At 35.8% G+C, this 14,652-nt stretch overlaps 1 protein-coding gene across 12 annotated transcripts in view; it reads left to right on the top strand.

Annotated features, from left to right (window-relative positions):
• Positions 1 to 14,652, top strand: part of SLC4A10 (solute carrier family 4 member 10) — a 152,918-nt gene that overhangs the window by 33,510 nt on the left and 104,756 nt on the right. For 7 of the 12 annotated variants that reach the window (XR_010431981.1, XM_064661061.1, XM_064661054.1 and 4 more), the window contains exon 1: positions 1,069 to 1,271. The exons of 2 other annotated variants lie outside the window; for them this stretch is intronic. Coding sequence is in view for 7 of the 10 variants with exons in the window: in XM_064661061.1 (XP_064517131.1) it covers positions 1,191 to 1,271 (81 nt within the window). In the remaining 3 variants the exon portion in view is untranslated. Of the gene's footprint in view, positions 1 to 816; positions 1,272 to 14,652 lie in introns of those variants that run through there. 3 more of the 12 variants (XM_064661062.1, XM_064661064.1, XM_064661063.1) reach the window with 3 other exon arrangements.

Genomic DNA, 14,652 nt, shown 5'->3' with positions numbered 1-14,652 from the left:
AAATTCAATTGGTAGCAAGGTATTTCAATATGTGTTGAGGGAAAGTTCCTGTGTATTTAAGGATATGGATTTCAACATTACTTTTTCACTGTGTGAACACAAGTAAATTTTCTGTGGGTCTGGAATTTGGAGGAATTACTAAATGATGACTTTTACCAGTTTGGTGACACTGTTTCATTTTAGTTCTGTGAAGTGATTGTTTTGTTTGCATAAGTTTTTTGCCATAATATTAGCAATGGTAAATACAAGTAATGATTTATAACAATAATTTTCACTTTTATCATATATGTTTTAATAAAAATTTCAGTTTTTAATTTTTAGTCTTAATTTAAATATTATTAAGGACTACACTGTACATTTGTTAGCTTGAAAGGTCTCTCATATCAGAAGAAATCCATGCATGATTGTTTTGTTTGATATCAAACCACATTTTTGCTGTCATAATACTGGCACGTTTTCAAGTCATGCTGTTTTCTGGCTGCTAGCAGGGAGTAATGGAAACAATGCAGTGATCATGCAATTTATTGAAAATAAACACTAAAAATACTTAGGCAAGCTATGTTTTTAATTTAATAGGGACTAGGATTCATGAAGCTGCATAAAATAGCTGTTTCAGTACTGCAGAGGTATTAAAATACCTTGCTGCCTGTGAATTGTTTATAATTTATTTCTGTTGATTTTCCTTTGAATCAGATTGTGATACTTCTTCTGAATGGTGACAGTGCTTGCTGAGGAGTGGTCATGCAAGCAAAATTTGATAACCTCGATATGTCACTTCATCTGCCGTTTTTCTTTTGTTAATGCAAAGCTGGTTGCATAATATCTAATTTCTCCTTTAGCTGACCACAGACAAAAACTAAATCTATAATGGCAGTGCTAGGTTTTATAAAAAACGCAAGTGAGGAGTTGAAGGATGTGGCTTGTTCTGTTTGGATGATGCAGGATTGCTTTAAGCAGTAAGCTTACTGTTTTCAGATGGCATTAGCAGCATCAGTGATATAGCTGTGTCAGCCTCCTTGACTACTGGATGTCTGTAATCGCACGGAGGAAACTATATTTAAGATCTGATATCTTGAGGGTAATGACTCCAGCACTTACTGATGGACAGAATGGCTGTTAATGCTTTCTTCACTAGCCCAGAAGATTTTGAAAGATAGACGGGTCTGTGATGTACTTTTGTAAGACAGGAAATGCAATTTTTGGGGGTCTCTGGAAATAGAAAGGTCATGCAGCTTGGAACCGGTGAGACATTACAGTCCCTAAGCCATCAGGTATGACCTCATAGTTTATACTAATATTTCTAACACAGGCTTTGTTTTACAGTTTTAGGTCATTTGCAATCTCTTTGTCTGTGTAATTGCTTCATGTTGGATTTGCTGCAGGATTTATAGGGTAGACTGTTTACATAAGCAGAGCAATGTATATCTTGGAATTCTAATGTGTTGTTAATTCCTATTTGAACAATGTAAATTTATACCATATACATTTTCAACCTGTTTTTATTCTGAATATGTTTTCTTTTAACTGATTCATGTTAAAGGGTTATACCTTTGCTGTAAAGTAAAATGACAAGATTGTATTCCATTTTGATTTTGCTTTATCTTTACATGGCACACAAAAGCTATTGTGAATGTGTTTGTTTGTCATATGAAATGCAGTATAAGGCAAGTGTTTACCTACAGTAGCAGGTTATTTAAAACAACGTATCACATTGTGTAACAGGACTGAGCTATTCTGCAGGCACAGATCTTGCTTCATTTTGCAGCAGTAGATTTTTTCTTTTTGCTTCATTTCAAATCAGTTTTAAAAATAGCTCACTGAACATAGCAGTGCAACTTCGGCAAGATAACTCTCCTCTTTTTAATTATTACACTCAGTGACGCATACTAATACTAAAGGGTTGTAAAAGAGAAGATTAATAACTTAAAAATTTAGAATGTTGTTTAAACCTGAATTCATTTTACTGAAGCATGTCTCATCCTTTTTGTTTTTAACTGTTGCCAACTTCATTGCAAGGCTGATACTTGTGGATCTGCTAATGTATAGTGCTGATGGATAGGAAAGTCAGAGTACATAAAAGAAAACACGTATATGGGTATTTCACATAGGAAGGTAGTGGCCTAATTTCATGTATAGAACACAAAATGGATCTGGAGATACTGTTACCACTTTAGGTGTTATAAACATTAGATAGTGGATGTATTCAAGGGATATTAGATAGTATGATGTATTCAAGGGAATACATCATAGAACAATTCTATTTGAAATTGTAGGAGAATTTATTTTAAAAAAAGATATTCAGCTCCATCTTAAGAAATTCTACATGTATTTGCAGAACATTTCCATGGCAACATGTTTGGCCATGTGTTTTAAAAGCTCAGCTGAAGCCTGGAAGTAGTGTGCAATTTTTCTGTCACTTGCTTTACCCTTGTGGAACAACAATTTTCACATGTAACTGGACAGCAGATTGGCAGGGGTGAGCAATATTTTCTAACCCCAAAGCACAGGATTAGAGATCAAGCTTTGAAAATATTTTCATATATCCACCTAGAAATATAAACATGTAATCATGGATTTGATTTTGCATTTAGAACTATATTCCGGTTTTACCCCCATTTAATAACATTTTGCTGGAACCATATGAGTGTGGGAGACCACAGGAGATGTAAATCAAGAATGTGCAGCAAATTTCTCCAGTAAAAATAGCTTTTAATTTTAATTGGAAAAATATTTGTAAAAAATGTTGTATTACTTGTACTGGCCATAATTTACAGTTTCCCAGTCTACTTTATCCATCTTACGTTCTTATTAATAATGGGTAAAGACTGCCCTGCTCTTAAGCTTGATTAAGTTTGGAATGATTTAACTATACCTTTGACTTGCTACAAGATCCTTTTAATCTCTTAGAATTTATTTTCAGTATTTTAATGTATTAGTCACAGTGAGTACATTCTGTTTCTTGGCATTGGAATTAAATTCCAGAAAGTATTGGTTTCATGGTATTTTGGTGCTTTGCAGGGTATTTCTGGACCTTTTAAAAGGACCAACCCTCCCCCCAGCTTGTTTTCCTTATTCAATTTAAAATCTTGACTTAGCTGTATTTTGAAGTTGTTCCCTCTTTGTTTATTTAAAATGATTAGATCTCTGTGGAATTTTGCATCAGGAAGCTACAGCAGTAGGTTGTGCTTATCCTGGACTCTGTTTAACAGCTTATTTTAGTTCTGCAAACTGCATTCTGTGGATGGCTTTGAAATGTATCATTGATAATAATCTCCAGTAGTGTAGTAGACATCCATTGCAGGCTGTTGATGATAGAAACTGTATCTACAGAGGAAAATGAATTGATGAAAAATGCTTGCTTGAGGAGATTTGTGTTTAGGTCATTCTATTTTGAAACAACACTGTTACTATCGCAAGTGAGTTTGAACGTGTTTTTTCGTTCAAAGAACATAGTCCCATTATAAGCCCTTGTTCATTTGGATGGACTACCCCAAAAGAATGTATTAAGGGAGTGAAGTTCTTTTGTAAGAAAAGAAATTGCAGCAAGATGGACACATGAGAGCAGGGAATTGGACTGAAGTGACCTGAAAATGTAAAACTACGAACTATTTTGCTTGTTTAACTCTCACCTCCCACCCCTAAAAAAAGACATGTTTAAAATATACTCACAGATACTTGGACATATTGCACAAGTTTGGAGCCATTGAATGCAGTGGCAGTGTGTTAGTATCAACTTAACAGGAAGACTTTTTTGTGCCTTCTTTAAAACTGTATCATCCCTCTTCAAGTTGATTGCTACTGTCAGTATTTAAAGAATGCTGTGTAAGGAAGGATCTCCCTAACTAAAGAATTTTTTTCCCTTGACTGAGCACAACAAATACACATCCATGAGTATGTGTTTCGCTATCTTTAAACATTGCTATTTACAGGACTCTGTGATAAAGATCTTATACAGAAACACTGTTTTAGGAACAGTGCTAACTAACAAGTTGGGCAAGAAGCCAAATACTCGTGTCATTTACCAATTCTAAACACGAGTGCTCACACTCATGCACATACACAGTTGGGTAGTGCTTTTACTTGTTACTGATTGCCATTCTGATTCCACACTACTGACCTTTTTTGGTAGGTTATAGTGCCAGTTACAGTGCCAGTTTTTAAGGAAATGGCAACACTAGGAGAAATGGGAGATCATGACCAAACTACATGGTCACAACTAACTGCATGGTCACAAAATACATAATTCCAAGAATGTTCCACTCTATTTGGTGTTCCAAGAATATCACCATGCAGTCATTCTGAATGAAGATTATTTAAAGAAGTTTTTCCAAGATGCAGTATGATAATATGAACAAATCACAGCAATAATGCCACAGTAATCTGTTAAAAAAATTTAGAAGAGTCACAATTAGTCCCAATCAATTCCTGTGGAGGTGGAACTACGTGAGAGGAAGTAGTAGGGAAGTTGAGGGTATTAATGCAGTGAAAGAGAATGACTATGTATTACTTAGAGTACCCTTTTTAAGAGAAGAAACAATCTCAGCTGTGGCTCATTCTCTGTCTCTCCCCTCGCATCATTCTCTTCTCACCCCCCCAGCCTGTAATGAACCTTATAAATAAATTGACTTGTTCATGTTGTTTTTTGTTTCCTTGCGAGCCATATTTATTTTGCTTTACTTAACTTTTCAAAAAATATTATTAATTAAAAAAACCCATTAACATGAGTGCTGTTACACTGTTGTGGTCAGTGGCTTTGCTGTCATTAGAATATCTTTAAGTAGAAGCTGAACCATAATTCTGGTAAATTCTAATAGGTTGCTTCATTAGTAGAATCAATATAAACCACAGAGTAAACTACATCCTGCTTTTCATTGTGCCATACTGATTTCAGTGTGACCCTAAAACCGCTTTCCTGAATCATTTGAGCAATGTATATACTAGCAAGAGGTTACAAGATGTGACTGATGATAAGGTGGGGAAATACAGCTATTCCCTTATTATTGAGGGGACCAAGTTTTTTCTTATGTTTAAGTGATACTTCTCATATTTTAATTTGTGCCCATTTGGTCTTGCCCTGTCACTGAGAACCACTAAGAAAAATCTGGCTAAGCCTTCTCTACATTGTCCCCAGTGAAGTAATTTGTATGTTCTGTTAAGACACTTCTGAGCCTTCTCTTTTCTAGGCTAGAACAGTCCCAGCACTCTCAGCCTCTCCTTCTGTGACCTTTGTGGCCGTTTATTGGGCTTGCTCTGGTATGTCAGTGTTATTCATGTAAGAAGGGAATCCAGAACTGCACACAGCTCTCCAGTTATGTTACAACAGGGCTGAGTAGGGGGGCAGAATCACATTATCTGGTAAGGAAATTTGGATTGTCTATTAACTAGTCAGTTATTTATGGAAAAAATATGGACAGGAATCCTTGAAAAATGAGGACTGAATGTACAGAAAATTATAAATACTAATGTTTGTTGGTAATCTTATGGAGAAGAAAAGCTTTGAAAATAGCTTTGCTTAATTCATAGCGGTTGTTTTAGTGATGAAACCTCATGTTGTTTTGGAATATCTAATATGGAATATACATCCCCCGATACCAATTGATATAAGGAGAGAATAAATCCTAAAGGGAAAGGTTAGACTAATATTTTGAGCTAAGCAAATTTTAAAGTAACTGAATTAAAGAAGATCATCTGGTATGATACAAATAATTGAAAAAAGAGTAAACTAAATTGAACAAAGAACTCTAGTGATTCAAGGGTTATGTTTTTAGTCAACTTGTGAAAAACAATTTGTTAATTTCTAGTGGAAATTTGGAACTCTCAAATGTTCTCAAGTAATGCAGCAATGATCAAGTGATAAAAAATATTCAATTTGGTGCATTGAATTGAAAATGTAAAACAGGCATTAAGCAACATGAGGGAGTCTTGAGGTATTGTAAAAACTTGCTCACTTTTATAATAGCTTCCCTCTTTTCTCCAGGCTGCTTAAATGAAACAAAAATGTATATAGGAGCCTGCAGTGATTTAAAATTCATCTGTTTCTCTCCTGATGGCATAATGAGTTCACTGGTTTAAATTCTCTTTATTAAAGATTTTATGCAGGCATGCAGAGTCATTAAAATACGTGCAAGATATCATACCCATATGGTTTGTATCCACATTTAACGCAATTAAAAGTATTCTAACAAAAGCTGTATCAGTTTTGTATCCCAATCCTGTGATTAAAATTTTCCAGGAAAGGCAGTGTCACATTTGTCTGAATCCTGCAAATGGAACAACTGAGAAATACCTTGTCCTTGTGTTAGTAAGGGGAGCTGCAGTTGAGCAAGTCCATTTAGGTGTGGAGTCTGTTTGGAGATAGGAATTGGCATGGTGGAGACTTGATGTCAAGCTTATAATGTGAGGGGATGAGTTATACTCTAAGGGGGTTTCTGTTTGAGAGTTAGCCATGCAGGTCAGTTATACCACCTAATGTCACACTTTAGTTAATTTTTAAAATATATTTAAGCGTTTATTTCCTATTTTTCTTCTAAGGTTACCTGAAATACTTTAAACTTGGAAAATAACAATCAGACATCTCTTTCCCGTTTTTCCTTCCCATTATTTCTCTAACTTTTGTAGTCCTGTTTCAGGAATAAATTTTGGTAAATATTACTAAATAGACTTCATTCATGTATGTGTGCCTTAAACGGTGATTGTGCACATCACAACCTGAAATTTAAGTTTAGACAACTGTTAGTATATAAGAAAGTCAAGGTTGGTTGGTGTTACCTCAGTGTTGCCTGCTATGTATTATTTTTAATGAAGTACATTGAATGATCAATAGAAAAATCTAGTACATATGAAAAATACAAAATGATAGTTTAATAACAGTGACAGTAATACATTGATTTTTTACTGTGTTGCTGAAGATTATTCCTAGGTGCTTAGATTCCACGTGACAAGTATAGGCCTAGCTGTAAGTACTGATAACTGTGACTCGATCTTGTCTTTAGAATACACATTATGGTAGTTGTGCTAATACATGGCAAAAATACCATGTCTTAGATTACCAGGGCACAGGATTTAGTGGCAGTGTCTGGATATTGCCAGTAAAGTTTACCTAACGTATGAAATGTGAACCATATGACAATGAAAAGCTGTGCTGGCATTCTTTTCTTCCAGAAGGAAGTGAAGACCTCTTTCTCTGGGAATGTAGTTGCCTTGTTGCCTTGGGCAGACTTGATCCTCTGCTAGATCTCAGTGTACTGTCACCAGTCCTTCTGCACGTAGTCATCAATGAATTTCTTATTGCTGCTAGTGAGTCTTGCAGTGACTCATTGGGCTTGGTTATTGCCCAGTCTGCCTTCTGCTCTCCTCCTCCTCTTTCCTGAGTGGTTTTCTATTTTGTAGGATAAAGATGTGCTGAAATTTCTCAGCAATCTAAGTTCTAATGCAAACACGCATATTTGCTGTGGAAGTCAGTGAAAGATGTAATTTGTGCTGTCAAAAGTAGTTACTAGCACTGCCTTGTGTCCTGAACATCTACAGTAACAGCAACCTTGGCACAGAAGTGAGACATGCTCTGAGTCCGTTTCTTGTCTACTTCAGCAGATTAGAACTGTTAAAGTGTTTCCTTTTTAGTATCATTTGCAATTGCAGAGACAAGGATTAAATATACGTTTTAAGCAACGTCTGTATCATCAGCTATAAACAAATTTTACTGGTAATTGCTAAGACTTTATTTCCCTCATGGGCCTCCTTTTATGTTCATAAAAGTGTCATTATCAATTTCTAGTTTAATTTCCTTTTAATTTTCCTGTCTTTGCTTGGCCACACTGTACACACCTGTAAATCTCTAATTTAATAGAGGAATGTAAAGAATAGCACCTTTCTTTTCCAGGTGAACTGATGAATCTCTTATGCTGTTTATTCAAGTCACAGCAAATAAGATTCAAACTCTCTGGCTTTGGACACTTAGGGCAGCTGCTTCTGTACAGAGCTGGGCAGCAGGGATCCTGTAAAGTAAATTAGTTAAGGGATATACCTGGTTTAGAATACAATAGCTGGCCTCATTCTGTTTACAGTCCTTTACCTTCAAAAATCTACTTGAAAATAATTGTTGGTAAAGTTAAATATCACACGTACTAGCGTGTGATGTTGGGCTTGGAAAAGAAGCCATCTTAAAATAACAAAACAGGCTTCTTAAAAAAAACCTCTAACACTCCTCTGCAAGAACCCAGGCCTCTCTATATCCAAGGATGCATAAGAACACTTGACCACTGATGTTATTTACTCCCTTGTGTACTGTATCTTGAGAAGAATTAAGCAATCAGTATGCTATTCTGGCAAACGATCCATAAATATGATTAAAATTCCTGGGAGAATAGGACTCAGATTAGTCCAGTTCTACTTTACAAAGATTTATTAGTGTATGTTGGCATGAAATTTTAGTATAGTTACAGAGTGTAGAAATATAAAATATCTTGACCAGTACAGCTTATATGGACTTGGCATGCAGTATAAGCTTCGGGGGATTAAATCTTTCCTAGTATAACTATGTCAGACCAAATCATCCTTATCAATGTAGTTTGTTAATATATGTCAGAGAGAGTATATGTCTAACAGCTTCAGGTAACAGAAGTTTCAGGATATATGAATCTCTTGTGATTTTTGATTGCTTTATTGGTGCTTGTTTATCTCTCTGTTTTCTGATGCTTTTCATGTTCTTATATCAACCTATGTCTGAATTACACTTTGGTGTAATGTCCTTTAATTCATCCCTTAAATTACATCTGCCTTTGGTTCAATTTGTGTCATTCCTGTCACCTCTCTTTTTCCTTCAGGTGCAAAACTTCTCATCTTCTCCATTACTTGGTCTTCCTTTTATTTTCTTGATGTTTCTGGTTACCGGTTTCAAAGTACCTAGAGGTTGTCTTTTTACCTTCTGCTGTTCCCTCCAGCCCACAGAGCTTTATTCCCTTGTTTATTAATGCTGCCTCATCTCTGGTCCTTTCTGTGGAGACTGTTACCTCCAACAATATCTGTTTTGAATTTGGGTCAAAGAATTTGGTGCTTCTGTGCTGTTGTGTTCTGTGTTCTTCCTGTTCCTATTTATTTATTTATTTATTTATTTATTTATTTATTTATTTACGAAAGAATTCCCTTCTGCCTGTCTTTCTAATATTGTTATGGTCTGCATGCATACAACTCTACCTATTCCCATCTCTCTGTCTGCTTTTGACTTGCAACTTTCTTCCATTCATAACTTCTCACCTTTCAGTTTCCATATGGATAACCATCCAACTCTTAGCTACCGTGGTGCTGTTTCTCATTTGAACTGTATATCATGTGCCAGATCAGCTACACAACTGAATTGGTCTCTCTGTGCACTGTGTTATCCAAGTTACTTTTCTGTGGTAAGTATTTGAACTTTTTAAACATTTTTGTTCCCTCTCTCCAGGAATAGGACTTTGTAAAACTTCTATTTTGTTAATCTTGGGGACTTTTTTTCTGCCCTTACTTCCTTTATTCCTTTCTACTTTCTTCTATCAGCTTATCAGTTCCCTTTAAGCACTATTTTTTGTTCTTCTCATACAGTTCCAAACCCTTCTGACAATTCATGGTCCTGGCTGACTCCCAGTATCCATTTTCTCAGTTCCTAATACCATTTGCAATGCCTTGGAGATACTGCTATCTCTGGTGAAAATCTTTTGATTCTGCTGACTCTCTGTATTTCTTAATCTCTGGGATTTCTGTCATCTGTTATATTTTTGCTTGCAGTTTTGCCTGTTATGTATTTTTATTAGTCATATAGGCCTCCATTCATCTTATCTATTCCCCTCCTCTCCATATGAACTTCTTAAAACTAACCAACTAAGGTCAAAATTGAAGATTCCTCCTTGTTTACTGAAACAGACTTTTTGTTTTGTAGTCTTTGAACCTGTTCCAGTGAACTTTTCCCTGTCCCTATCCACCATCTGATTTTCTTTTTTTTAATTTTAAAATTTTTTATTTTTTTAAATTTCTGTTTCTCTCCTTGAATTCCTTCCCATATACAACAAATATGCCTGAATCTCTTCATATTAAAAAAACCCCAACAACACAAGCCAACTCTCAACTTCAGAAGTTTGTATTCACCAGATTAATGTCCTATCCCTTGATGTCCTTCATCTCCTGCCCCTTTCCCCATTAGTATGCTTTGTACACTTGTCATAATTTCTTGTCTTCTAGTGCCTTTCTAGAACTGCTCACTTCTGGTTTCTGTCATTTGCACTGAAATTTATCTCACTAATGTTCCATTTGACTTCTTCCTGGAGGAATTCCAGGCTAGTCCTTTGTTCTCCTCCACTCCATCTGTCATCTCTTTTTGATGCTATGTTGTAGTCTTTGCTAAATTTTGTTGTTCTTAGGCATTTGTTATTTTGTCCTTGTTGATTGTTTCTCTTTTCAAACTCGGTTTCTTACTTGGTGGGTCTCCTCTCCCCCTCCTCTTTCTGTATATAGGTATGTGTTTAGATCTCTCAGGAATTCATCCTCAGCTTTTTACATCCTCCTCCACACCTTTCTTCAGATAATGTAGCCATAAGCATGACCTTTATGAAGGTGCCACTGCTTTATTTTTAGTGGTCTTCTCCCACTCCAGTTAAACTCTACCTAGCTCAGAAAATTTTCTTGGTCTTCAGTGGTTTCCTGAATATAATCATGTCAGAAAAATTCTTGAGTTTTCTTTTCTTTCCTGATATATTCTTGCTCTATGTTGCTCTGGGACCTGACAGTTCCTGTTTGTTCCTGTAGCCATAAATCAGATTGAAGTCTTGCTCACCTCAGCACCATGGCTATTATGATCTCATCTGTCTGGCTGACGTTAATACTTACAGCTTTGCTTCACTTGATTACTGGTGTTAATATCATCTTCACTTATCACTCTGCCTACATCACTTGCTATTTAAGGTCTATTTACTCATCTTCTCAAATAAAAACTTCTAGTCTTTCTTTTAGAAGCTTTACAGCTTGCCTTTTCCTTTCCCTCCAAGAGAGAGATTCTAGTACAAGGTTGAATTGTTCTATTGTTTGTTCTATTGGCAGTATCAGTTTTGATTTTCCAATTGCTATTCATCTTCCAGTTATTAGTGCACTTGGTGTTACGCTGCGCGATCTTCGAAACTCCTCCACAAAACTCTTTCCATAGTCTATAAGATGAAGTATAACCTGTTAGTGACTGGGAAGAAGTACTAGTTGTGTTCATTTTATTATACTTAGGTTGCCAAGTATTCTTAACCCAAGGCTATTTACTGTGTGTCCTTTAAATTATGTGACTAATGAAATAGTTATAAATCAATAATTTATTTGAATAGCTCGTGCATATATTTACATCACGTATGTCAAAACACTATTTTTCTTTCTCCACATGTGCATACACATACATGTTTAATAGCAATGCTAGTCAAAGAAAAGGTAGGCAGAATTTGCAGACATGAGGAGGGATGCTTGTAGGATTAAATACAGATCAGCAGATTACTATTATTTGTTTAGTACCTACATCAAGATATTGCCAGAAGAGAAGGAGCCTGTTGCACTAAACCTGAAAGAGTGGTTAAGCATTGAAACAAACTCCTCAGGGAAGTGGTGGAGTCACCATCCTTGGAAGTGTTCAATAAATGAGTGGATGTTCAAAAAATGAGTGGGTATTCAAAAACTTCGTGATATAGTTTAGTGGACATGGTGATATTAAGTCAACAGTTGGACTTGATGAACTTGGGAGATCTTCTCCAACCTTAATGATTCTATGATAAGCCTAGTACAAATTTGTAATAAATGAAAGACTAATCCAAGTAGCTTGTGGCAATCATGTTTAAGATATAAGCATTTTCTTCTTTAAAGCAATCCATTCTTTAATAAAAGGAGATGGTGTTGTCTTGTCAAGGAAGGGTATGAAGGGCATCTGTTGGATATTATTTGTTGTCATTGTGCTTGTAATTGTTTTCACTTTAGAGCAGTATAATGAGATACAGGTAATGATACATAATTCAAAAATGGCATTACCTGTGATGTGCCAGTAAAACTTGTTATCTAGTGAGTTCTGCCATTTTCCTAAAAGACTGAACACTGGGAACATTTAGATTAATAGCCTTCAAAGCTGTGTCTGATGGACATCATGTCCTCCCTTACTGTTCTCTACATTTGCACGTGGGTCAATCAATTTAGTGGCATTGTGAGAAGCTTGTCAATGAAAATAATAGCAGTCTGTTCTAACAATTAAATACTTTTGAATAGAACCACTGATGAAACATGAAATGCCATGTTCACATTTTTTTCTACTCTATAGTAATCATTGTCCCTTTTCCTTTCCAAAATTATGTTCTATATTTCAATATTAAACGCACTGTTAAAGTCTTATCAGTTGTTTTTAATTTTTAGCTTGTTTTTATTTTCGAGTGTCGTAACTAGTCTAGAACAACCAGGTCGTGGAAGTGATGATTGTAAAGCTTTCAGATTACAGCAGGTGAGCAATTTGTACAAGTCTAATTCTTAGATCTCTGTGAGGTAGGAAGACCAGCTGAACTGCTGTTTAATTCGTATTTGATTCTTTGGCAGCACAGATTCCTGAATATGTGTCTTCCATTTGTGCTGTGTAAAGTTTTAAGCCATACAAATCCCTGGTTATCTAGTCCACTGTCATGATCATTTTCCCAATGTATTTTGAGTGAGTCTTCAATACAAAAATTTTCCTTCCAGTGCAGTGTTTCATTGCCTGGGCAGAAGTGATGCACAAGTGACTTCAAACTTGGCATCTGAAATTTGTTGATTTGCCCTGTTATTTCTCAGAATATATTATCAATTTCTTTATCTCACTTATTTCTCTTCTGCTTCCTCCCTCCTCCCCTCCCTTCTGCATTTTTTACTGCTTTTCTTAATGCCTGTGTGAATTAACTAGACTACCTGAACTTTCAGATAGTAGATTATATTATAAGTGGCTTGGAGGATTTAATTATTTTTTTATGTTCTTTGTGAACAGAGTGGCTCCTAACTGTTTTCTCTGGCATTACTCACCCTGATCACCATGGCTCACTGACGACCTGAGACAGATGAAGAGTGAGAGCAAAGATAATCAGAATGTCATTGTCTAATTACAAGATGAAGAGTTTTTCTTTTCTGATGCTCTGACTGTATAGACAGTGCAAAAGGTCTCTTCTTTTCCATTACGGCAGCTGTTCATTTGCATGCAGCAGAACATTTCAGGGTGATACAAATCTGTGTTTTTCAGTCACATCAATTACAGTCACGTTGATAAAAAATTCACCCATGACAACAAAATCACACAGACCAACCTAAATCTTTGGAGAGGAGAAATACTGGGTCATCAGTTCTGGATTTCCTGCTGAAGTTACTCCCTGAAAATATAGATGGTTTGGGAACTCTTCAGACTACATTTGAATTTATACTTTTTGGTCAAAAAGGGCATGTCAGTTGTCTTTAAGGAAGTTATATACAAGTTCCAGTTTTAAAAAAGCCAAACAAACCAAACACAATCTTGTTTTCTCTTCTGGAAGATAATAGATCATATAGAAGGCAACTCTGAAGGACCACAAGGAGTCCAATTTAATCTTTGGGCTTGTAACAGAAAATTATATGGTATTTGATGTTAATTTTGCCTGAAAATGGATGACTAAAGGGCAATACTATTTTTTAACACTTCAGTTAGATTTGGTTCAGTCAGGCTACCTTTCATTTCTAGAAAAGCAACAATATTTCTAGTGTTGGCAAACTGATTTGGAAGCATGAGAATCATTCCTGCTGCCTTGATTAATCCTTGTATTGTGCTTGTAGAAAGTGTTTGTCAAATATAATTGAAAATTGTCTGAGAAGCAGAAGAATTGCTGAACATTATATCAGTGTTTCTGAGAGAGGGATTTAATTTATTATTGGTCATGCTGGCTTGGAATGTCAAAAAAAGGTGTTGTTTTGAACAACACCTATGGTTTGCATAGATTTGCATCTAAAGGATGCAATTGCTGTACTACATAATTTTTGTGGCTGGTTGTAAAAGAAGACAAAAAGTCCTCTCTGTGGTGTTGTAGTTGTTGTTAAAACAGGTTCTACTGAGTTGGTTGTGACCCTTTCTCTTCTTTGCACTTGCTATTTCCACATGAGTAGCTGCTTCAAGAAGGCTGCCTTCTATGATTCTTCTCCCTGACCCTATTTTGAGGTAAAGAAATCTGAAAACACATCATTTTTTTTCTGAGGCTGAAGGCAGATCCTTTGAAATGGGAAGTGTATCCAACTTAAAACCCAACATATTTTACTCCTGATTAAGAAACTAGGAGTTAATACTCTTTTTTCCATTTGCTGCCCAGCAGCTAATATCCTATTGCATAGTGGGCTAAACTCTGAATATTTAACTTCTAACTACACCTAAATAATGCTGTTATCCTGGATCTATCCTCACCTGGCACTGGGCCAAGAAACAGCCCAGACAAGCTAAAAGTAAATCTCATTTGGGCTTTGGATAAAATCTTCACATACATCTTCTTGCTGTTGGACTTTTCTCTAGTAGTTGACATAGCCATTGCTATGAAATGAGAAAACAGGGTTTCAGCTGATGGGACTGCTCTAGGATGACATAAGACTTTTGAATAATAACCAAAGAGGAGAAAATAACCATCTCTGCTGTTC

The sequence above is a fragment of the Pseudopipra pipra genome, chromosome 7 (assembly GCF_036250125.1).
Source record: "Pseudopipra pipra isolate bDixPip1 chromosome 7, bDixPip1.hap1, whole genome shotgun sequence".
Lineage (NCBI taxonomy): Eukaryota > Metazoa > Chordata > Aves > Passeriformes > Pipridae > Pseudopipra > Pseudopipra pipra.
This window is presented reverse-complemented; position numbering and strand designations above follow the sequence as displayed.